Below are 25778 nucleotides of genomic sequence, written 5' to 3'. Positions count from 1 at the left end.
TTTAAGACACTGGCTACATGAATAGTCTTGTTTTAGTAATATTTTCATGGATCTTATTTTCTACAGTTATTTGTCTTAAGCAGGTCACAGGTAACTTAATAACTTTAGGGGCAAAAAGGGAATGACATAGCTTATTTAATTTGCAGAATTTGAAAAAAACATGTTAAAAAGACTTAAAGATAACTACATCAGTGAAGAGATTAATATAGATTAAATATACGTTTTATTTCCTTGTCTTGTCTCATTTTATGTTACTTTGTAAAGGCAGTCAGTGAGAGTGACAAGTGTTTTAGAAATTAATGCAACGATCAAATTTCATTCATTGGAAAGTTTTGCTTTTAAATTGTTGTCCTACCCACCCAGCTGCAGATCCATACACTAAGATGAATTATAACTATGAACAAAAACACTGATAAAAATGCCAGTAAAAATCTTGCAAAATACTTCTAGAACAATTTCAGCATGCAAAATAGTGTTTGTTAACAATGCCTTGGATATAAAGGACAAATATATTTACTGTTTGATAAACTGTGATCTCTAAATTCAGGCACATGTGTTATTTTTATACAGGTATAGTACTGTTTCAAAAGGAAAATGGTTGGTGCTTGATTTCAATATACTGTGTGTTGTTTTTCACGCCGATTCAACAAGATACATAAGAGAATGCCTTCCTTTAAATATGCAGATCTTCCGATGTGACATTTCGGGTACCTCTACAGTGAATGGGAGCTCATGTACTCTAGATAGCTTGCTAAAAATAGTGGAGATGATGCCGCAACATGGGGTTCGGCGAAGGCTGCACAAGCTCATTGGTATTAATGCGTGCAGCCAGTGCTGAAGCTCACAATGTGACTAGCAGAGTACAGCTAGATGCATCTGTGCAAGCTGCCACTCATGCCCTCAGTTGCAGTGTAAGACATACCTTTAGACATATGCTTAAATACATTGCTGAATCAAGGTCTCAATGCATAGCAATGTACAGCAACTACCTTCTCCATGTATGAGACTGTTGTAACAGGTATGGCAATCTCCTGCAATAACCTTGGAATCATAGAATCATAGAATATCAGGGTTGGAAGGGACCCCGAAGGTCATCTAGTCCAACCCCCTGCTCAAAGCAGGACCAATTCCCAGTTAAATCATCCCAGCCAGGGCTTTGTCAAGCCTGACCTTAAAAACCTCTAAGGAAGGAGATTCTACCACCTCCCTAGGTAACGCATTCCAGTGTTTCACCACCCTCTTAGTGAAAAAGTTTTTCCTAATATCCAATCTAAACCTCCCCCACTGCAACTTGAGACCATTACTCCTCGTTCTGTCATCTGCTACCATTGAGAACAGTCTAGAGCCATCCTCTTTGGAACCCCCTTTCAGGTACTTGAAAGCAGCTATCAAATCCCCCCTCATTCTTCTCTTCTGCAGGCTAAACAATCCCAGCTCCCTCAGCCTCTCCTCATAACTCATGTGTTCCAGTCCCCTAATCATTTTTGTTGCCCTTCGCTGGACTCTCTCCAATTTATCCACATCCTTCTTGAAGTGTGGGGCCCAAAACTGGACACAGTACTCCAGATGAGGCCTCACCAATGTCGAATAGAGGGGAACGATCACGTCCCTCGATCTGCTCGCTATGCCCCTACTTATACATCCCAAAATGCCATTGGCCTTCTTGGCAACAAGGGCACACTGCTGACTCATATCCAGCTTCTCGTCCACTGTCACCCCTAGGTCCTTTTCTGCAGAACTGCTGCCAAGCCATTCGGTCCCTAGTCTGTAGCTGTGCATTGGGTTCTTCCGTCCTAAGTGCAGGACCCTGCACTTACCCTTATTGAATCTCATCAGATTTCTTTTGGCCCAATCCTCCAATTTGTCTAGGTCTTTCTGTATCCTATCCCTCCCCTCCAGCGTATCTACCACTCCTCCCAGTTTAGTATCATCCGCAAAGAAGACCTTATCATATTAAGTTTATGTATTAAGATGGGCTGGATTTGCATACAGCTTCCCTAGTGGGGAGATGTGCCATCGATGAGACTTGAGAAGTGTATAGGAGTTTGAAAGACTATATTGAAAATGTGCCAGACAAGTATGGACTTTTGGAATAATTAAAGTGAATTTCCTGAGGAATCCTTTGGAAGAGGTTATTACGAATTCCCCTACTCCGGTTATGTAAAACCCCACTTTTTGAAGCAACGCCCTCAGGAGAGGGTCATTACTTGGTGATTGCCTGCTACAGAAGACCAAGATCAAAGGCCTGAGCTATATAAATAAATGGCAGATCTTCCCAGCCTTTGTTCTGGTTGTGAATCTAAGATAGATAACTTGTAACCACGGAGAAAAACCAGTTGAGTTTTGAAGGACTAAAACCTACCAGAGCCCCAGGTTAGAGGTGCAGGTGTAACCTCTGGTAAGATGTTTAATATAGATATAGGTTCTTTTATTGTTTTAATGTGTTTTCTCTGTAATGCTTTTACCATATAAATATGCTTGCTTAGAAGGAGCTGCATGGTAACTTATAACAGTGGACAATATACTGATCATAACCCTCAGAGAGAACAAAGCATAGATGCTGGCCTTTTTTTAGGCTGTCTTTCTGGCTGGGAATATCACAGTGTAATCCAGGGAGTTATGCAGCCTTAAAATCCCCAGTCAGGAGGGGAGACATGTGGGTCTTTGCCCAAGAGAGCTGGGAGACAGAAGCCTGTAATTCTGTGACAAGTGCATCACTTTTAAAAGGATGGGCAAGTATAAGATCAGAAATAGCAGCTTTAGAACTGAACAGAGGAGATGTTCAAGGAATAAGATGATATCCAGAAAATTGCTGGTTTGTAACAGATGTAAATAGTGGCTCAGGGTAAATCTCTCTCTCCTTCTGTCTCATCCTTTGTGTCATAAACTCAATCCCAGTTTATATCAAGAAGAAATCTCCCTTCTTGTAAATCACATAGTTAGGTTCATTATTAGGCTTTTATCCTTTCATCTGAAGGAATTATTTTCTTATTTTAGCAGTTAGACATTGCTGGAGACAGGATGTTGCATTAGTGGATCTATTCTATTTGTACATTTTAGCAAGGCAATTCCTATGTCATTTTTATTTTGCTTGTTCTTGACTGTAAATAAGACCCTGACCCTGCAAAGGGATTCATTAAGGCAGATCCTTATAGCACTACACTGATCCTTTTGCAGGATGGTAAATAATACAGCAAGATCAGAAAGTGGACCTGCACTATTGCTTTTACTACATATTCAAGTCTCATAAAACTCTGACAAAGCTACAAAATTGCATGTATTCTTTTATGAATCAACAGCTAATACAAACTACATTCTTCGTCTCAATTAAAATAGGCTGGTAATCATCCTTTTACAATGCATAAAACTGTTTAATGGTCTAAAGTGTTTCCTTAAAAAAGAGAGACAGAGTTTCTTCTTTTTTAATACATTTATAACTTATTTGTAAAGCTTTGTGTCTATAAATTATCAGACACATATCATGGCATTATAGAAATAATTATATCTTAAAAAATACAATACAGTATGTATAACAACTAATGTGTGTATAACATATAAGAAGAAAATAAATATTTGTAGGAAGGCGGTAGTTTTTTTCCTACCTGTATTTACTGATTGTATTTTTGAAGTGACACTTTTTAGTGACTGGTGAAATTCTGTTATCGAGGAAATACATATTCCCAGCCTAGCAACTGTCAAATGAGACTGAGAGAACTACATGATTCTGAATCATCATTCTACTAAATACAGAGAGAGAGGACACATGATCCTGTGAGTTGTTAAGTTTCTCCTAAGTGATGCTGAGTAGATTCCCCTTTCCTTGGCTTCACTGGGGATTGAGAGAAACTCGGTATCTATCATTTTCTTGCCCAGGCTTACAGTGTCTTGAGATGTTTTGTTTTTGTTTACTGGCTAAGCTGCTGACACATCAGAGACCACCTGTATCCCAAATACTAATATGGTGAAGGGTGATGCTATTAGTTTATTGAATTCATGACCTGAGTATACTTAACAAAAGATGGGAATAAATACTGTGCCTTTTTGGTATGTGTGCTTTGTTTTCCTGCCAAGAAATAGGTCATTGTATTAAAGTACATATGAGTTATTTGAAGATGTTGCTTGGTGCAGCAGTTCTGCAGACATTGCTATGAAAAGCGGAATAAATGCACTGCAATATTACTATTTTCAAAATCATATATTCAGTGCCATACATTGTTACAAACCTAGGTGAGCATTCTTCGACCTAGGTGAGCATTCAAAGGGTGTGACTCTGATCTCATTGAAGGTACATAGAAAATCTGCCATTGACTTCAGTGGGAGCAGGATTTAAGTCCTAAATAGTCCAGTCAAATACAAGTTGCTAGCCAAAAGTGGGGATTATTGATAATTAAGATGGATTACCAGGTAAAGTTATATTTGGAGGAGAAATTAGGAGATGGGTAAAGGAAGAGTTTTCAAGGAATGCCTGGCAGAATGATAAAAGTTGAGTGATTTGTTTTGGAGAATGAGGGGTGGGGAGAAGGAGGAGAACAAGAATAAAGAGATTGAATGAAATAGGTACAGAAAAGGAATGAATTTAAGCCGTACTTTAGAAAGCATGAAATTATGCTTGATCTGTGCTTCATAATTCCCAAAGAGCCGAGAAACAGATGGGAGAATAGATTGCAGACTTCTGACTAATGTGCATCCCCAGAATTTGGTCTAACAAATGTTGCGTTACTGATGATGAAAAATGGTTTTACAAGTGAGATACTGAAATAAAGCAGAAATTAATATACTGGGAAAAAAATCTCTTCCAAAGAGGCCTCTTTATCTGTCAACACAGAAAGAATCTTCTGGATGCCAAAAACAATCCTATGAATAACTGAGGGCGTGTCTACACTGCCCAAAAGTTCTAACTACAGGGATTTAAATAGTAGTATGCACCAAAGTGCTGCACTGTAACTACCCCATGTGGACCCTGTAGGCACGAACTAAAATATTCTTCTTCGAGAAGTATCCTTGTGGGTGCGCAGTTTAAGGTAATCATGCACCCTGTGCTTGTAATCAGAGATTTGTAGTAGCAATGCCTGGTTGGGTCACATAAGCGCGGTCTCTGCTCACAGTGCCTCAGGCAGTTATGAAGCACGGTGTGAACAACCTCCCTTCTCTTTCCTCCCTCCCCCCCCATTTCCTTCTCTACTGCCTTGCTTGAGTCGGAGCACTTAGCAGTGCCTCAGTACTCAACCTAAATAGCATAGTTATTCAGTTAAAAGTTAATTGTTGATTAGTTTATAGTTAACTTTCCTTCTCTGTTTACTTTACTTCCCTTTTATTAAAAAAGTGCTCTCATATGAGGAAATTAAGTTTCAATTGTTAGTGACCCTTTAGAATAGAGTAGTTGTTCTCCCTTCTGGGGAAAAAGCCTTCTCTGAGGGGTATGCCCAGCTCCCTGAGTTTTAAACTCTGCCTTACGTGCAGACTCTCCGTTCCAGTCTCTGATGGGCACGCAGTGTGTCTGCTGCCTTGGTGAGTCACACATCCCACAGAAGTGCTCACATTGCCATAATCTGAAAGCCTGCACCAAGAAGATGAGAGACTTGCAGTTGAAACTCCTTATGATGGAGAAATCTCCGTGCCCGGCGTCCGAGCCCAAATCACGGACTCCCCCTGGACCATGGTCTCCTACAGCAGCCTCCTATCCACCCTCCTTCCCTCTCCCTCTTCAGGGACCCCTCTCGTGAACATCTGCTATGACAGGAGGTAAACCACCTATACACCTAGGTGCAGCAGAACCAGTACCAACGCAACACAGAGGGAAGGGATTCTATTCACAATACTTCCTAACCCAGAAAAAAATTGGAGGATGGAGGTCCTGTTTCAACTTACAAAAACTCAACGAATTTCTGAAGATCCAACGCTTTATAATGCTCACATGAGCAACTAAAATTCTAGCACTGGAAAGAGGGGACTGGTTCTCAGCCCTCGACCTCCAGGGGACACATTTTCATATAACAATACATCCTTCACACAGGAGGTTCCTTGGGTTTGTTCTAGGAGCAGACCACTTTCAGTACAAAATACTGCCCTTTGGACTCTCCACTGCCCGACGGGTATTTTTGAAAGTCCTCACGGAGGCGGCGGCTCACCTCCACAGACAAGGGATCATAATATTCCCCTATTTGAACAATTGTTTCCTGAAAGCATTGACTCAACAAGGGGCACTTGAAGCTACTCAAAACACAGTAGCTCTTTTCACATGTCTAGGCCTACAAATAAATGCACAAAAATCAACATTAGCACCTGTACAGAAAATGGAGCTCATTAAAGCCTCCTTCAATTTTCTGGAGGCTACGACCTTTCTGCCCTGACAACAGTTCACAGCTTCACTCAGTCTGATCTCCACAACATCAGACAGCCTGCAGACATTGGCCAGGGCTTGCTTACAACTGTTGGGCCACATGTCCACAACGACGTTCATCGTCAAATACTCCAGACTGCACATGCGATGCCTGCAAGCCTGGCTCTGAACAGTCTACATTCCGCACAGACACAGCATAAACAAATGCATTATGATGCCAAACAAAGTAAAAGACTCCAATGGTGGTGGACACGACCAAACAAGATTTGTGCAGGAGTCCCCTTTTTACAGAACCCTCCAATGGTGGTGATCACTAGGCACTTCCCTATTAGGTTGGGAGGCGTACGTGCAGACTCATACTATCCAAGGCTGTTGGTCCCCATCGGAATTCCTCTTACATATAAACCTACTGGAGCTATAGACAGTTCGCAATACATGCTCCAATTTCCGACCTCTGATCGAGAACAAAACCATAAAGATCCTCACAGACAACGTTACTTGCATGTTCTCTATAAACCAGTAAGGGGGGGACATGTTCACAGTACCTATGAATGGAAGCCATGCTACTTTGGACCTGGTGCATCAGCCACAGCATCGACATCTCAGCCTCCTACCTACCAGGATGCCACAACACCACTGCAGAAGTGCTAAGCAGAAAATTCTCCCAGGATCACGAGTGGGAAATGGACCTTTGAGTACTACAGAATATATTCAAACCATGGGGGTTCCCAACTGTACAGCTCTTCAGGACAACACAAAAAGCCAAATGTCCACAGTTCTGCTCCAGAGCAGGATTGGGTCCCCATTCTCTGGGTGATGCCTTTCTCATCAAATGGGATGCACCCCTACTGTGTGCCTTCCCACTGACCCCGCTTCTGTCATGAGTCATACACAAAATCAGAATGGACAGTTCCAAAGTCATCTTGATAGCCCCCACGTGGCCCTGGCAAACCGTGGTTCCTTTACCTCCTAAAGAATGGCTGTGTGCCCACAACACACTGTTCCTCTTCTACCTCATCGCCTCTCACAAGATGCTGGCCAAGTTCACTATCTGAACCTGACAAGACTCCACCTCAAGGCATGGCTATTCCATGGCTCCTAGAAGCTGAAATTACCTGCTTAGAGGAAGTAAGGGATGTTCTGTTAAATAGTTGTAGACCAACTACTCGACATACATAACTACATAAATGGAGGTGTGATAAATGAAGGGAGGGGAGTAGCACCCTTTTGTGGACACCCAGCCAGCCAGTAGCTATAAAATCCCTCTTAGTAGCTGTTCTCTAATTGCTCTACCTGTAAAGGGTTAAAAAGTCTCACTGGTATGCATAGGTAAAAGGAAGTGAGTGGGCACCTGGCCAAAAGAGCCATTGGGAAGGCTAGAACTTTTTAAAATTGGAAAAAAAAGACTCCCCATTTGTCTGTCTGTCTGTTTTCCCGGGGAGAGGTGGACAGGGCAGCAGCTATGCCGTAAGAAGCTTTGGCCAGGTATGAAAAAATCATCAGTATATACCTAGAAACTACTCATTTAAAACCCCAGATATGGTAAGTAGATAGGAAATGTCTAGGAAGACGCAATTTATTCCTTTTATTTCGTTATGGCTTGTGGATTCCTCTGTGCTAACCCCAGGCACTTTTGTTTTACTTGTAACCTTTAAGCTGGACCTCAAGAAAGCTATTCTTGGTGCTTAATCCTTGTAGTTGCTCTTTTAAAATCTAGGAATAGTCTGAGTTCCCAGATGTATTTTCTTTCTTTTTTTAATTAATAAAATTTACCTTTTTGAACGAAAAATTGGATCTTTGTGTCTTAAGAGGTTTGTGTACGTTGTTTAATTAGCTGATGGCAACAGCTGATTTCCATTTATTTTTCTTCTCAGCTCGTCCACAGAGGGGATGTGTGTGAAAGGGCTTGTGTGTACCCCACAGGAAGTAATTCCCAAGTGTGCCTTCCTGGGCTCTCAAAGGGATTCTGCACTTGGGTGGTGGTAGCATCTACCAATCCAAGGTCAGAGAAAAGCTGTAACCTTGGGAGTTTAATACAAGCCTGGAGTGGCCAGTATTAATTTTTAGAATCCTTGTGGGCCCCCACCTTCTGCACTCGAAGTACCAGAGTGGGGAATTAGCCCTGACAGGAGGTGATTCACTATATGGGGCCAAAATAAATAAATCACACAGTCTACTCTCCTTTTCTTCTGATACTGGTCTATATATTGGAACATAAGAAATCAGGTCTCTTCATGAGTTCCGTCAGAGTACACCTTGCAGCTGTCACAGCTTTCCACCATAAGGTAGATGAGTTACTGATTTTCGCTCACCCAGCCACCAAGCATTTTCTTAAGAGCCTTTGTAACATCTACCCCAAAATACAAACCCCTACTCCATCATGGGAAGTTAATGTAGTGTTATGGGGCCTTATCAGATGACCTCTTGAACCACTAGAGACATGTTCACTACTTCACCTTTCAATTAAGGTAGCCTTTCTTGTCGCCATCACATCTGCCAAATTGGTGGGGGAGCTAGGAGCTCTAATGGCATACCTACCATACACAACATTCTTCAAAAATAAAATTACCTTAAGACTGCATCCCAAGTTTTTAACTAAGGTTGCTGCCTCATTCCATCTGAAAAAACCCATTCATCTCCCATCGTTCTTCCTGAAACCCCATGGGAACAAACAAGAAGCAGTATTCCAAACCGTGGATGTAAAAAGGATGCTGGTCTTTTACATCGAGAGAACAAAGGCTTTTTGAAAATCACCAGAATTATTTCTGTCTATCACAGCATGCTCAAAAGGAGGCACCATATCTAAACAGAGGATGAACCTCTGGATGCATTGACTTTTGTATCGTCAACAACGGCTTCAACCCCCAGTGGGGACCCATACACACTCCACTGGAGCTCTATCTGCTTCGATAACCTTCCTTAACAATGTCCCCATCATGGATGTGACAGGTTTGGTCACAGAGATCCCCTTGAGACTGTCACCTGATGTGCAGAAATTACCTCTGAGCCCATTTTTCCTGATGGCTTGGGACTCCAGAACCCTGCCTTGTTGAGCCACACATGCTAGTTTGCTGCAACACAGACCCAGGTCTGAACCATGTCCCCAAAGCTGCAGACTTTAACCAAAAACTGCTCAGCAGGTCACCTCTCTCCAGCACCCAGACACCCAGCTCCCAAGGGGATCCAAACCCCAAATAAATCTGTTTTACTCTGTGTAAAGCTTGTACAGGATAAACTCATGAATTGTCAGCCCTCTATAACACTGATAGAGAGAGATGCACAGCTGTTTGCTCCCCCAGGTATTAATCAATTACTCTGGGTTAATTAATAAACAAAAGTGATTTTATTAAGTATAAAAAGTAGGATTTAAGTGGTTTCAGGTAATACCAGACAGAACAGAGTAAGTTACCAAGCAAAATAAAACAAAACATGCAAGTTTAAGCCTAATACATTTAAGAAACTGATTACAGGTAAAATCTCACACTCAAAGATGTTCCAATAAGCTTCTTTTACAGACTAGACTCCTTCTTAGTCTGGGCCCAATTCTTTCCCCTGGTACAGTTCTTGTTAGTTCCAGCTCAGGTGGTAGCTAGGGGATTTCTCATGACTGCAGCCCCCTTTGTTCTGTTCCATCCCCTTTTATATCTTTGGCACAAGGCAAGAATCCTTTATCTCTCTTTGGGTTCCCAACCTTCCTTCTAAATGGAAAAGCACCAGGTTTAAGATGGATTCCAGTATCATGTGACATGTTCACATGTCCTGTGAGACTTCATTCCTCACTGGCTGGCACCAACTATACAGGAAAGCTTACAAGTAAACAGAGCCATTTACAACCAATTGTTCCAGTTTATGGGAGCCATCCAGATCCTAAGCCACCATTAATGGCCCACACTTTGCATAATTACAATAGGACCTCAGAGTAATACTTCATACATACTTACTTACTTACATACTTCATACAAATAGGATGAACACTCAGAAGATTATAAGCTTTTTAATGATACCTTACAAGAGATCTTTTGCATGAAGCATATTCCAGTTACATCATATTTACACTTATAAACATATTTTCATAAAACATATGGAGTGCAACGTCACAATGGACATCTGCAAAGCAGCAACCTGGGTGTCAACTTGTACATTCATACAACATTATGCATTAGAGCAGCATTCATCATCAGATGCTCCATTTGGACTTACCATCTTATCACCCACCATGACTACAACTTTGAAGCCCATTCCTTCCACTGACTGGCACTGCTGTGCAGTCACCTAAAGTGGAACACTCACAGGGACACTCCTCAAAGACGAAGAGAAGGTTACTTACCCTGTGCAGTGTCAAAGTCAGATTCAGGACTCACATAATTTGTCAGATCACTCTGTTTATTAGCAAAGCGCTTGGCTAATGTACCCAGATGTGAGCCCCTCTCTGAGGCTCAAGATAACTTATTTATACAGCTAAGCCAAAGCCAATTTAACATAAGAGAAAAAGAAAGCAGAAACTGACAAATATACATACATATCTTATTTGCATATTAACGTTTACCAATCTCCTAGCTCAGTAGGAGCTCTAAGTTAATTAGTTTGAGGACCCATTGTCTCACATTCCTTAATGTTTCTCTTCCTGACAACTATATTTCAACAAGTAGCATTTCTTTAATGAATTATAATTTCAATATAATTCATTCTACTTTCACAGCAGTAACTGAGATTCTTAGTGTGCTTTTTTTGAGCTCTAGGTTTTTTAAAAGGAATCTGCTTCTGAACATTTTTGTGTGTGTAAATGTGCTTTTATGTTGTTTGTGAATATAACCAGTTAATACAATAGGTATGCTTTTATTGGGTGCGGTACGTTGCAGACACTACAAAACTTTTTCTCTAGCCTTTTTATAAAGGCAAAACTATTTAAAGACATCCAGGGTTGTTCCAATTTTCAGTTCAAGTTCCACATGTGCTGCTCACTTGCCTCTCTGTTGTTAGTTGCTATCTGTTTAAAATATTTGTGACCTATAATATTACAGAATGTCTGTGGCACTCTGTGCCTCAAAGCAACACCCTGAAACACCACCATATTCACCACTGTCATATAATTATGATATGTTTTGTACAAAGTATGCCTTGTGAGGTATGATTTTTAAAAGTCTTTGTCATAAATATAAAGGGAAGGGTAACCACCTTTCTGCATACAGTGCTATAAAATCCCTCCTGACCAGAGGCAAAACCCTTTCACTTGTAAAGGGTTAAGAAGCTAAGGTAACCTCGCTGGCACCTGACCCAAAATGACCAATGAGGGGACAAGATACTTTCAAATCTGGAGGTGGCGGGTGGGACAAAAGGTTATGGTCTGTCTGTGTGATGCTTTTGCCGGGAACAGATCAGGAGTGCAAGCCTTACAACTCCTTTTACGTTCGTAAGTAATCTAGCTAGAAAATGCATTAGATTTTCTTTTGTTTAATGGTTTGTAAAATAAGCTGTGCTGGAGGGAATGAATATTCCTGGTTTTGTGTCTTTTTGTAACTTAAGGTTTTGCCTAGAGGGATTCTCTATGTTTTGAATCTGATTACCCTGTAAAGTATTTACCATCCTGATTTTACAGAGGTGATTCTTTTACCTTTTCTTTAATTAAAAGTCTTCTTTTAAGAACCTGATTGATTTTTCATTGTTCTTAAGATCCAAGGGTTTGCGTCTCTGTTCACCTTTACCAATTGGTGAGGATTATTGTCAAGCCTTCCCCAGGAAAGGGGGTGTAGGGCTGGGGGGTGGATATTTTGGGGGAAGATGTCTCCAAGTGGTCTCTTTTCCTATTCTTTGTTTAAAACGCTTGGTGGTAGCGGCATACTGTTCAAGGGCAAGGCAAAGTTTGTACCTTGGGGAAGTTTTTAACCTAAGCTGGTAAGAATAAGCTTAGGGGGTCTTTCATGCAGGTCCCCACATCTGTACCCTAGAGTTCAGGGTGGGGAAGCAACCGTGACAGTCTTGATCTGTTGAACATTAATATCCTGTTGGATTGTATATGCTATCATTGTATGTGAAGATACAAAGTTTTACTATATATGTGTTACTGAAATATGTTGTGAGGTTGGGAACATCCACAACCAGCCTTTCAGGTACAACAGTGGAGTAGCCAGATGTGCTGATGGCCCACACTCCCAACGACTATGCCAGGATCTGTATACAACTGAGACTTCTCAGAAAGGGCACGGAGACAATGGAGAATGCTTGACCCATGGGGTCACAAGCATAGATCTTTCCAGCAAGCTGGAAGAAACTATAAAAGAGGGGAAGTGACATCACACTTAACCTCACTCCCCCCACAACTCAAAACCTAGAAACATGTCTGGAGGACAAAGATTTTGAACTGGGAAGGTGGTCCTGGGCTGAAGGAGAGTTCCAGCCTGTGTATTCAAGATCTATAACTTGCTTGTACTATCTATCAGGCTGAGACACTGCTTGATTCAAATGCTGTTTAGTTTAGTTTATAGAACTTAGACTGCAAATTTATTTTATTTTTTAGGTAACCAACTTTCATTTCTATGCTTATTACTTATAATCACTTATCTTTCTGTAGTTAAGATATCTGTTTTACCTAAAACAGTGCTTGGGAAAACTGCTCAGGTTACAAAGGCTGGTGTATGTCCACTTTTCTTTGTAGAAGTGGCGAATGTAATGAACTTACACTGGTCAGGCTTCTGACTAGTGCAAGATGGTACAGTTTTGGAGTGCAAGGCTGGGAAGCTGGGGGGAATTGGCTGGAGCCTCTCTATTTAGTTTGTTCATGAGTGGCTGGGAGAAGCATGCAACACAGTTAGGTGTGTCCCTGCCTGTGGATGTCTGTGTAAGTACAGTTCCTGACAAAGGTTTGTGGCTTAGCAACAGCATCACAGTGTGAGAGGGAGCCCAGGTTGGTGGAACAGAGGGCTCAGCGGTCCCACAGTTCAGGTTGCACCCAAGTCCCAAGTCAAATGCAGTATTGCCTACTCCAAAAATACAAGAAATACAAGTCAGACCCCAAAAAATCATGAGATGTTTTTAAAAAATGAAACCATATTTTATGGTTTCTTTAGATTTTCTTAACTCCCCCTCCCTCATCTGCCCTCATCCCTTTCCAATATGTGTTAAAATTATAATGTTACCATCACTCACAAATTTATAGTGAATAATGCAATTTGGGGCTTTCATTGCAGGACCCAACTGAGGTCAGGGCAACATTGTGCCTCTGTAAAAATGCACAGTATGATAGACTGACAAAATCCTGCAATATCCTAGGCAAACCTTATGGAATTAAGTTAAACCTTATTGAATTAGTTTAATACCTTTGGTGTCCATTATATTAAAATACAGTTGTGTATGTGATATTGTGGAATTATATGTAACTCCTCTAGGAGGAGAGGGATGCTAATATAATTTTTTTGGTTATTAGCTCCTTTGAAGCCACCCTATGGAGAGATTCACTTTTAATAGTTCAAACTGGGTTCTCCAGGCAGACAAAAAGAATTTTTGGATAAATAGCTGGATAAGGGCTGGAAGGGACCTCAAGAATTCATCAGGTCCAGCCCCCTGCACTGAGACAGGACCAACTAAACCTAGACCATCCCTGACAGGTGTTTGTTCAGCCTGTTCTTAAAAACCTCCAATGACGGGGATCCCACAACCTCCCTTGGAAGCATGTCCCAGAGCTTAACTACCCTTATAGTCAGAAAGTTTTTTCTAATATCAAACCTAAATCTCCCTTGATGTATATTAAGCCTCTTACTTCTTGTCCTACCTTAAGTGAGAATGGAGAACAGTTGATCATTGTCCTGTTTAATAACACAAGTGGTCCCTCAAGAAATCAGTCCTCCTGTGCATCTTTTGCAGATTGGGTTTCCCGTAGGTAAACCCTTTTGTGACCTGTCACATTAACCAGGGCGAGAGGTTCTGCTCCAGAGGAGATGTGAGTCTGGGATCCCTCTTGGATGCCTTTCTTATCACTTGGGCTCCTGGTCTGAAGTACGCCTTTCCACAGGTATACAGGGTTTTGAGGAAACTGAAGCAGGACGCAGGTCATGATATCCCCACTATCAGCCAGGCAGTTTTGATACTCAGACCTCATGAACATATCAACATGGCAACCCATCTTGCAGAATTATGGCCAGATCCTGCACCTGGATTCATCATCCCTGCACCTGACAGAGCCTGGATGCTGGCTTGCTGATGTCTATAGATAGAGTTGCTATGCTGCATCTTGCTTCAAAGCAGGAAACCCTCAACCAAACTGACATACAGTGCCAAATGTTAAAGGTTTTCTGTCTAGCCAGCGCAGTGTCAGCGTTTGCTGGTGGTAGCCTTGATTCCAGTTATACTGGACTATTTACTTTATCTGAAACAATCAGGTCTGTCCCTTAGCTTAATACAGGTACACTTGACAGCAATTTCTGTGAACCATCTTCTTATACAAGGCTACACTATCTTTTCACACCCCATAGTGGCGAGATTCCTCAGAGGGCTCACATGTTTTCTCACGGGTCTAGGAACCCCTTGCATTCTGGGACTTTAACTTAATGTGAACTGGACTGATGAGCTCCCCATTGAGCCACTAGTTATCTGTTCTGTTTACCACCTGTTGATGAAGACAGTCTTTTTAGAGTCTTTACATCAGGTAGGAGGACATAAGACAACCAGGCCCTCCTGGTACCACCCTTTACATTATCTTTCACGAGGACAGAGTCACTTTCATACCTCATCTGAAATTTCTGTCTAGGGTGGTTTCCAACTTCCACTTCAATCAGTCTGTTCACCTCCTGGTTTCCTTCCCTAAACTTCATTCTATCCCAGGTGAATTGAAACGTCACACATTGGATGCCCCAAAAACATTGCCATTTTATTTGGCTAGGACCAAGCCATTCACATGTACACCAAGTCTCTTTTGTGGCATTTTATGAAAGGGTTAAGAAGCAATCTGTATCATCCCAGAGGTTAAATGGGTCTTGGACTTTGTCAGGACTTGTTATATTTCGGTTAAGAATGATCCACTTGAATAGGTGAGAGCTCATTCCACGAGGGCTCAGGCAGCCTCTGTAACCTCCTTAGGTAACATCCCCATACCGGAGATATGTAGAGTAGCAACATGGACTTTGATTCACAACTTCAGTTTACCACTGATTGCTGGCAGAAATTTCCAGGGTCGATGGCAGTTTTGATAGAGCTGCTGTACAGTCACTCCTCAACTGGGCATCTGCTAGAGCTGGGTGGGAAATGGCTTTCTTGTCCTGCAAGAGTTTTTCAAGATTTCAAAATTTTTCTCATCCCAAATTGGGACAAAAAAATTCAACTCAAACTGTTTCAGACCCCCCCACACACATACCCCCACCCTCCACAAAGAGATTGGGTCAATCAAAATGCTTTGTTTTAATAATTTCAAAATGTTTTGTTTTCAATTTGACCTTTTATATCTAAAAAACCCTTTTTTTAACCTTTAATAAACATAAATTTCAAAACAGGACATTTTAACAATCTCAACTTTTTTTCAATATTTTTTCAAAATGGGAAATTAATTGGAACCAACTATTCCCCTCAAATAGTTTGTTTTGACAAATCATTGTTTTCCGATGGAAAAAAGTTTTGTCTAAAAATTCCCAACTGGCCCTGAGGATATGAGTTATGAGGATAACTGTTTGTTGGTCACCAGAGTGGAATCTGGGTGGACAGTCACCCAGAGGAAAGAACAGTTACTTACCCTACAGGGTATGTCTACACTACAAAATTAGGTCTACTTTATAGAAGTCGATTTTTAGAGATTGATTTTATATAGTCGATTGTGTATGTCCCCACTAAGCGCATTAAGTTGGCGGAGTGTGTCCTCACCACCGTGGCTAGCATCGACTCAGAGAGCGGTGCACTGTGGGAAGCTATCCCACAGTTCCCGCAGTCTCCGCTGCCCATTGGAATTCTGGTTTAAGCTCCCAATGCGTGATGGCAAAAACATTGTTGTGGGTGGTTTTGGGTACATGTTGTCAGTCTCCCCACCCTCCCTCCATGAAAGCAACTGCAGACAATTATTCCACGCCTTTTTTCCTGGGTTACCCATGCGGACGCCATAGCACAGCAAGCATGGAGCCTGCTCAGCTCACCACTGCTGTTGCGAGCATTGTAAACACCTTGCACGTTATACTGCATCATTTGCAGAACCTGGCTAAGAGACGACAGCACAAGGACGATTGTGAGGAGGACATGGACACAGACGTCCCTGAAAGCATGAGATGTGGCAATTGGGATATCATGATGGCAGTGGGGCTGGTTGATATAGTGGAAGGCCGATTCTGGGCCCGGCAAACAAGCACAGACTGGTGGGACCTCATAGTCTTGCAGGTATGGGATGATTCCCAGTGGTTGCAAAACTTTTGCATGTGTAAAGCCACTTTCCTGGAACTCTGTGAGTTGCTTTCCCCCACCCTGAAGCGCAGGAATACCAAGATGAGAGCTGCCCTGACAGTTGAGAAGTGAGTGGCGATAGCCCTGTGGAAGCTTGCAACGCCTGACTGCTACTGGTCAGTTGGGAATCAATTTGGAGTGGGCAAATCTACCGTGGGGACTGCTGTGATTCAAGTAGCCAATGCAATCACTGACGTTCTGCTATCAAGGGTAGTGACTCTGGGAAATGTGCAGGTCATAGTGGATGGCTTTGCTGCAATGAGTTTCCCTAACTGAGGTGGGGTGATAGATGGAACACATATCCCTATCTTGGCACCAGACACCTTGCCAACCAGTACATAAACTGCAAGGGGTACTTCTCAATGGTGCTGCAAGCACTGGTGGATCACAAGGGACGTTTCACCGACATCAACGTGGGATGGCTGGGAAAGGTGCATGACACTCCGATCTTTAGGAACTCCGGGCTGTTTGAGCAGCTGCAAGAAGGGACTTATTTCCCAGACCAGAAAATTATTGTTGGGGATGTTGAAATGCCAATAGTTATCCTTGGAGACCCTACCCCTTGCTCCCATGGCTCATGAAGCCATACATAGGCAGCCTGGACAGTAAGAAGCAGTTCAACTGTAGGCTGAGCAAGTGCAGAATGGTGGTAGAATGTGCCTTTGGACGTTTAAAAGCTTGCTGGCGCTGTTTGCTGACTAGGTTAGACCTCAGCGCAACCAATATTCTCATTGTTATTGCTGCTTGCTGTGTGCTTCATATCTGTGAGAATAAGGGAGAGATGTTTATGGCAGGGTGGGGGGTTTAGGCAAATCGCCTGGCTGCCAATTTTGAACAGTCAGACACCAGGGCGATTAGAAGAGCACAGGTAGGCGCTCTGCACATCAGAGAGGCTTTGAAAACCAGTTTCACGACTGCCCAGGCTACTGTGTGACAGTTGTGTGTGTGCCTGCTGCATGCAAACCCACCCCCTTCATTGATTTTAATTCCCTGTAAGCCAACCACCCTCCCCACTTCGATCACAGCTGGCAAAGGAAAAAAAGTCACTATTCTTTTGAAACCATGCATTCTTTCTTTATTAATTAAAAAAAATGGGGAGATAACTGATAAGGTAGCCTGGGTGGGCTAGGGGAGGAGGGAAGCACATGGCACATTGCTTATTGTAGCTACACTACAAATCAAAACTGTCTGAATGACAGCCTTCTGTTGCTTGGGCCATCCTCTGGAGTACAGTGGCTGGGTGCCCGGAGCTCCCCCTCCCCCCACCCGCATTCTTGGGTGTCTGGGTGAGGAGGATATAGAACTTGGGGAGGAGGGGCAGGTGGTTGTACAGTGGATGCAGCGGTGGTCTGTGCTCTTATTGGCTTTCCTGCAGCTCCACTAGACACCTGAGCATGTCCGTTTGCTCCCCCATTAGCCGCCTCATTGCATCCTGCCTCTTCTCATTGCTCTTTCCTGGACTCTGCCACTGAATGCCTCCATGCATTCAGCTGTGCCCTATCATTGCAGGAGGACTGCATGAGCTTGGAAAACATGTCATCGCAAGAGCTTTTTTTTCGCCTTCTCATTTGCGATAACCTCAGGGATGGAAACAATAGGGGAAGCATAGAAATATTTGCACCTGAAGCTCTTCCAGCTTGGGACCTAGGTTTTTTTACTTTTCTGTAAAGCACCTAGCATATTGTATGCCATACAGATAAGGGTAAGTGGAGGTACTACATTGATTGCTATGGGAGATCATGTTGTTTAATATTTTCATTAATAATCTAGAAAGAGGAAGAAATATGTAGATGACACAAAAATTGAGATGTACTAGAAACATCTGAGGACAGACCCTGCCAATGTAAGAATGGCCACACAGGGTCATACCAATGGTCTATCTAGCCCAGTATCCTGTCTTCCCACAGTGGCCGGTGCCAGATGCTTCAGGGAAATTGATCAAGTCGCAGCTTCTGGCAGTCAGAGGTTTAGGAGCACCCAGAGAATGGGGTTGTGTCCCTGACCACTGTGTCTAATAGCCATTGCTGGACCTATCCTTTGTGAACTTATCTAATTTTTTTTAACCCATTTATACTTTTGGCCTTCACAACAACCCGATAGTGAGTTACCCAGGTTGACTGTGTGTTGTGTGAAGAAGTACTTCCTTTTGTTTGTTTTAAACCCGCTGCCTATTAATTTCATTGGGTGACCCCTTGTTCATGTGTTATGTGAAGGGGTAAATAACACTTCCTTATTTGCTTTCTCTGTATCATTCATGATTTTATAGATCTATGTCATATCCCCAGTCATCTCTTTTTCAAACTGAACAGTCCCAGAAAACCTATAAGGAATGGAAGATGGGATGGATTAGTAAGGAGAGCTACCTTTTGGAGGACAGAAAGTGTAGGAAAAAAAGTGAGAACAGCCAAAAGCCAAGCAGAGTTAGACCTTGCAAAGGAAGTTAAAACCAATGGTAAAAGGTTCTATAACATATAACTAAAAAGAAAACAAGGAAAGAAGAAGATGGACCACTAAACACTGAAGATGGGGTGAAGATTAAAGATAATCTAGCCATGGCCCAACACCTAAATGAATATTTTACCTCAGTTTTTAATAAGGGTAATGAGGAGTTTAGAGGTAGTGGCAGGAATGAAAGTGAGGATATGCAAGTAGAAATTATCACATCCAAGGTGGAAGTCAAACTCACACAGCTTCATGGGACCAAATTGGGGGCCCCAGATAATCTCCATCCAAGAATACTAAAGGAACTGTCATATGAAATTGCAAGTCCAATAGCAAGGATTTTTAATGAATCCAAAAGTCAGGGGTTGTACCTATTTAGTACCTATTTTTAAGAAAGGGGGAAGAGTGGTCCAGGAAACAACAGGCCTGTTTGACCTCAATCATATTGAGGTCTTGACAGAAATTTTGAAAGAGAAAGTAGTTAAGGACATAGAGGTAAAGAGTAATTGGGATAAAATATAACATGGTTTTATAAAAGTGGATCGTGCCAGACAAACCTGATCTTTTTCTCTGAGAAGATAGTTGATTTTTTAGACAAAGGGAACTCAGTAGATTTCAGTAAGGCATTTGATACAGTTCCACATGGAAAATTATTAGTTAAATTGGAGAAGATGGGGATTAATAAGAGATATGAAAGGTGGCTAAGGAACTGGTAAAAGGGGAGACTACAACAGGTCATATTGAAAGTAAAACTGTCAGGCTGGAGGGAGGTTACTAGTGGAGTTCCTCTAGCATTGGTCTTAGGACCAATCTCATTTAACATTTTCATTACTGACCTGGGCACAAAAAGTGGTAGTGTGCTAACAAAATTTGTGGATGACACAAAGTTGGGAGGTATTGCCAATATGGAGGAGGAACAGAATATCATTCAGGAAGATCTGGACAATCTTGAAAACTGGAGTAATGAATGGGATGAAATTTAATAGTGCAAAGTGGAAGGCCATGCACTTAGGTACTAACATCAAGAACATAAGAATGGCCATACTGGGTCAGACCAAAGGTCCATCTAGCCCAATATCCTGTCTTCCAACAGTGGCTGATGCCAGGTGCCCCAGAGAGAATGAACAGAACAGGTAATCATCAAGTGATCCATCCCTTCTCGCCCATTCCCAGCTTCTGGCAAACAGAGTCTAGGGACACCATCCCTGCCCATCCTGGCTAATAGCCATTGATGGACCTATCCCCCATGAACTTATCTTGTTATTTTTTGAACCCTGTTATAGTCTTGGCCTTCACAACATCGTCTGGCAAAGAGTTCCAACGACTGACTGTGCATTGTGTGAAAAAATACTTCCTTTTGTTTGTTTTAAACCTGCTGCCTAATAATTTAATTTGGTGACCCCTAGTTCTTGTGTTATAAGAAGAAGTAATAACACTTCCTTATTTACTTTCTCCACACCAGTCATGATTTTATAGACCTCAATCATATCCCCCCTTAATCATCTCTTTTCCAAGCTGAAAAGTCCCAGTCTTATGAATCGCTCCTTCAAGGGAAGCTGTTCCATACCCCTAATCATTTTTGTTGCCCTTTTTCTGAATCTTTTCCAGTTCCAATATATCTTTTTTGAAATGGGGTGACCACATCTGAATGCAGTATTCAGAATGTGGGTGTACCATGGTTTTATATAGAACGAGTATGATTATTACCTATCCCTTTCTCAGTGATTCCCAACATTCTGTTTGCTTTTTTGACTGCCGCTGTCCATTGAGTGGATGTTTTCAGAGACCTATCCACAATGACTCCAAGATCTCTTTCTTGAGTGGTAACAGCTAATTTACACCCCATCATTTTATATGTATAGTTGGGATTATGTTTTCTAATGTGCATTACTTTGTATTTATGAACATTGAATTTCATCTGCCATTTTGTTGCCCAGTCACCCAGTTTTGAGAGATCCTTTTGTAGCTCTTCGTTGTCTGCCTGAGACTTAACTATCTTGAGTAGTTTTGTACCATCTGCAAATTTTGCCACCTCACTGTTTACCCCTTTTTCCAGATCATTTCTGAATATGTTGAATAGGACTGGTCCCAGTACAGACCGCCTGGGGACACTGCTATTTACCTCTTTCCAATCTGAAAACCGAGCATTTATTCCTACTCTTTGTTTCCTATCTTTTAACCAGTTACCAATCCATGAGAGAACCTTCCCTTTTATCCCATGACTGCTTACTTTGCTTAAGAATTTTTGGAGGAGGAGAAAGACCTGGGTGTATTGGTTGATGGCACGACGACTAGGAGCAGCCAATATTATGCAGCTATGAAAAAGGCTAATGTCTAAGAAAGATGAATTCAAACTGGAACAGGTGCAGAGAAGGGCTACAAGGATGATCAGAGCAATGGAGAAGAGACTCAAAGAGCTTGGGTTGTTTAGTCTAACCAAATGAGGGCTGAGGGGAAATACGATTACTCTCTATAAATACATCAAAGGGATAAAAACCAGGGAGGAAGAGGAGTTATTTAAGCTAAGTGCCAATGCTGACACATGGATGTAAAGTGGCCATCAACAATTTTAGGCTTGAAATTAGATGAAGGGCTCTCACTATCAGAGGAGTGAAGTTCTGGAACAGCTGTCTAAGGGAAGCAGTGGGGGCAAAAAACCTAACTTGCTTTAAGACTGAGCTTGATAAGTTTATGGAGGGGATGGTATGATAAGACTACAATGGTATATGGCCCACCTGCGACTGCTAGTAGCAAATATCCCCAGTGGCTGGAGATAGGACAGAGCTGGGGTGGGTTCTGAATGACTACAGAGAATTCTTTCCCAGGTGTCTGACTGGTTGGTCTTGCTGACATGCTCAGTGTCCAACTGATCATATTTGGAGTTGGGAAGGAATTTTCCCCCAGCTCAGATTGACAGAGACCCTGGGGGTTTTTGCCTTCCTCTGCAGCATGGGTCACGGGTCACTTGCTGTTTTAAATTAGCGTAAATGTTGGAAACTCTTTAACTTAAAGTCTTTAAATCATGATTTGAGGACTTCAGTAATTCAGCCAGAGGTTATGGGTCTGTTACAGGAGTGGGTGGGCAAGGTTCTGTGGCCGGCAATATGGAAGTCAGACTAAATGATCATAATGGCTCCTTTCGGCCTTAGTCTATGAATCTCTCTCTCCTCCTATGGAGGCTGTTCCATGTCCTTAATAATTTTTGTTGCTGTTTTCGGTACTTTTTCTCTTCCAATTCCAGGGAGAAGAGAAAAAAAATACAAATACAAATTGAGTAGGGGAGCCCATCTGTGGAGTAAGGATTGAGTAATAATAGAAAAGAAACTAAATATGATGTTGCAGTGCAATACCATTGGAAAAGAGTCATTGTTGAAATAATGTATTTGTATGTATACTTTAAAGTGAACTGAGAGCACTTTATTTCTGAATGAAAGCATCCACACAGAGGTTTAATACACTTTAAATTTAGTCAAATGTAGTCGATTCAGCTTACCTTTTGTGAATATTCCCATATAGAGGGGCCTTCAGTATAAATGGAGAAGAGAAGGATGGGGTATTGTATGGTACCTAAGATCATTCTCAATCCCAGGAAACCCCTTAAGGATAGAGAGAACCTGAATTCATAGCTTCATTGCTTCTCTTGGTTGGAGGTCAGAAACTTAATGTTATTCCAGCATAGGTATTTTTATTTCATATAACATCAGGTTGTCTTTTTGTTTTGTATGTCTGGCTCCCTTACAATAACCAGACTGACTGTTCGTTGAAGCTTGTTGTTGGAAGTGTGCGAAGCAGAAAGAATATAAGTAGATTAGTCTTCATAGCCTTTTACGTCCTGTATCTACAAATATGTGGGGCTCTTCCAACTTTCCAGTGTGTTTATTTTAATAGCTCTAATAATAATTTATCTAACATTCATATGTAGCCATCAATTGTATAACTTAATGACTCTACTACAGCCTGCTGTAACTTATATGAACAAATACTAAATAAAAATCTATTGTTATAGGAATATCTGGTATGGTTATACATGAGTTATTTTGGCAAAGAGACTTTTTGTCCCTTTCAATTAAGGGATTCTATGTGAATGATATTACTAAAGATAAGAGATCAGTGATATATATGTATTTTATCTGTATTTTTTTGGAAAGATTATCAAGGGTTTTTCAAGAGGAACTTTAAGGAGCAAAGGTAGTTAAATGTATTTTTGGATTAAATGTGTTTCACTACACTGTCTGTTGGTAGTCAGAAGGCAGGAATTAACATGAAATGCTCTGACCTAGCTGTGTGACCAAGGCAGCCTTGTCCTTACTTTAAAGCTATAAAAGGGTATCTTTATTATGATATCGTACAGTATATTGGGAAATAAAGACTGGGGGAAGTATTTGTACAAATAATATCTATGAGTTCAATGAAGCCCGGTGCTTGTTATTGGAAACATTATGGTTTAATGGCTTTTTTGTGCTTCATTTGATGAGCTGTCATAGAAAAACATTTTGAAGTAATAAAGCATCCATTTGGCTCCTAACTAATGAGAGAAGATGTGTTCTTTGCATTAACTCTTAGTCAGGAAGAGAAGTGGACAGATGTTAATAAGTCTTATCAAAAAAAGGGTGGGGAAGACTGAAGGAAATAGAAAACAGAGTGGAGTCCTTCAGTTTCATGTGCAGCTTGTATATTTTAAAAAAAAAAAAGCTTAAAGGTTTGTGCTGCCCTTCCATGTGACTTGTAGTCTGCTGTGTTTCAGTTAGGTTGCTTGTCAGATATATTAAAGTGCAGTTCAGCTTAATGAAGAACTGCATAGCACAAACCAGGAGCAGAGGCTATCTCGTGGTGACCGGGTGAGTAAAAACAGTTGTAAATAATTACTTACTAATAATGTATGTATTGTAAATGTTACAAGAACATTATAACACCATGAGAGAAAATTAACAGTTTTCCTGTGGTTTATGCCTTCGCTTTACTTAGATAATTTCCAAATGTAGGCAATATGGACAATGAAATACATGTTCAGACTGAACAAGGTTTTATTTTTATTTTTTAATTTTTGCAGAAGAAGCAAATGACTCTTCCTTTGGCTACTTAGATTTTTATTTTAAATTCCTTCATTGTTCTCAAAGCAACTACAATATCTATTTTAGTGCGGTGCTCAAAATAATTTCTGTGGGAGTTAGCTGATAGTTTTTGGTGCCTTACTGTTATTTTTAATTGTTTATCTACTAGTGGGGGAAGAAAAAAACACCTTTACTCTGAATCTCCAAGATTCAGCAGTCTTCAGATTTCAAGATGAATACAGTCTCTAAGATCTAAATCCAGACTACTGAACCCTGCACAACATCAACCTGTTCCAAGAGCGCACTGAAGCTCTGCATAGGCACCATTGCATAGGGTTTGAACTGTTTGTTTTTTGCTCTGTCTCTTTTGATTATACAGCTTGTGTAGGTGTATTCCTATATTAACTCATAAATCAAGTTTTTATATTTGATTACAATAATTATGTAAATACAATGTCATCACCAATGTTGAAATGAGAAATGCGCAGAATGTTTATGAATCTCCGGCTTTTGTGTATCAGTATGATTTGTCTTCGCCTACAGTAATTATAGACTTTGCAGTTGCTATAATGTTGTTATGAAACAGAACTGACATCTGTTTAAAATAATTTATGGAAAGATTTATTAGCAATTTTAGAGCTTTGCAGGGAGTTTTACATTTAAATATGGATAAAGAGCTGAAAAAGAGACATAATTAATACATTTTTTTTAAAGCCCATGTGAAAGCCTGATACAAAACCTGGGCATTTAAAATGAGAAAAGTTCACTTTGCCATTTTAAGACAGTGATTTAAAAAAAAACACAACTCATTGATATTCAAGGTTTTCATTATCATATAGTTTTAGGGTATGCATTTCACTTGCATTATCAGAGAGAAAAAATTGGCTTGTCAGATGTTACATTCTGTAATGATCTCTCCTATCTATGAAATTCAGAATCATTACATTGAGAAGTCTTTTTCAGATAATCACTCCATTCCGGAGGCTAATATTGTGTGCTGAGAACAGAAAAGAGATGGAGGACTGGATCAGCTCACTGAAGTCTGTACAGTCTAGAGAACATTATGAGGTAAGATAATATCCCTTTCAGTGCATGTTGTTCTTCTTTCAGGATAAATATTGATTTAATATACCAAGCTCTATGGTACGCAGAACCCAAGACATACAGTCTTGTGGAGTGTGAAAAACCTGTAAGGTTAAAATGCAGTTTCGTGTTAAACCTTTATTTTACCAGTACAATTCATGCTACTATGGCTCTTGGTTTTGAGAGAGCTTTTACTCTCCTTTACTTCTCCACATTGAATTTTCCAGCATAAATATGGAACTCCTAAGTACTTGCAGTTTCTGTAGCTGTGTTCTGTACTTGCAAATTTGTCTTAACTTCTCCCTTACTAGACCGCACAGTTTAATGTGGAACATTTCTCAGGGATGCATAACTGGTACGCCTGCTCCCATGCCCGACCTACCTTCTGTAATGTGTGCAGAGAAAGCCTCTCTGGAGTTACTTCTCATGGCCTGTCTTGTGAAGGTAAAGTC

The 25778-nt window shown here is 41.1% G+C and overlaps 1 protein-coding gene across 6 annotated transcripts in view; it reads left to right on the top strand.

Moving 5' to 3' along the window:
* DGKH (diacylglycerol kinase eta) overlaps window positions 1-25778 on the top strand; it is a 277531-nt gene that overhangs the window by 155351 nt on the left and 96402 nt on the right. For all 6 annotated transcript variants that reach the window (XR_012159131.1, XR_012159132.1, XM_073345657.1 and 3 more), the window contains exons 5-6: window positions 25207-25311; window positions 25638-25770. Coding sequence is in view for 4 of the 6 variants with exons in the window: in XM_073345657.1 (XP_073201758.1) it covers window positions 25207-25311; window positions 25638-25770 (238 nt within the window). In the remaining 2 variants the exon portion in view is untranslated. The remainder of the gene's footprint in view (window positions 1-25206; window positions 25312-25637; window positions 25771-25778) is intronic.

The sequence above is a fragment of the Lepidochelys kempii genome, chromosome 1, assembly GCF_965140265.1.
Source record: "Lepidochelys kempii isolate rLepKem1 chromosome 1, rLepKem1.hap2, whole genome shotgun sequence".
NCBI classification, from domain to species: domain Eukaryota; kingdom Metazoa; phylum Chordata; order Testudines; family Cheloniidae; genus Lepidochelys; species Lepidochelys kempii.
Note: the sequence above shows the minus strand (reverse complement) of the source record. Positions and strands in the feature narration are given on the sequence as shown.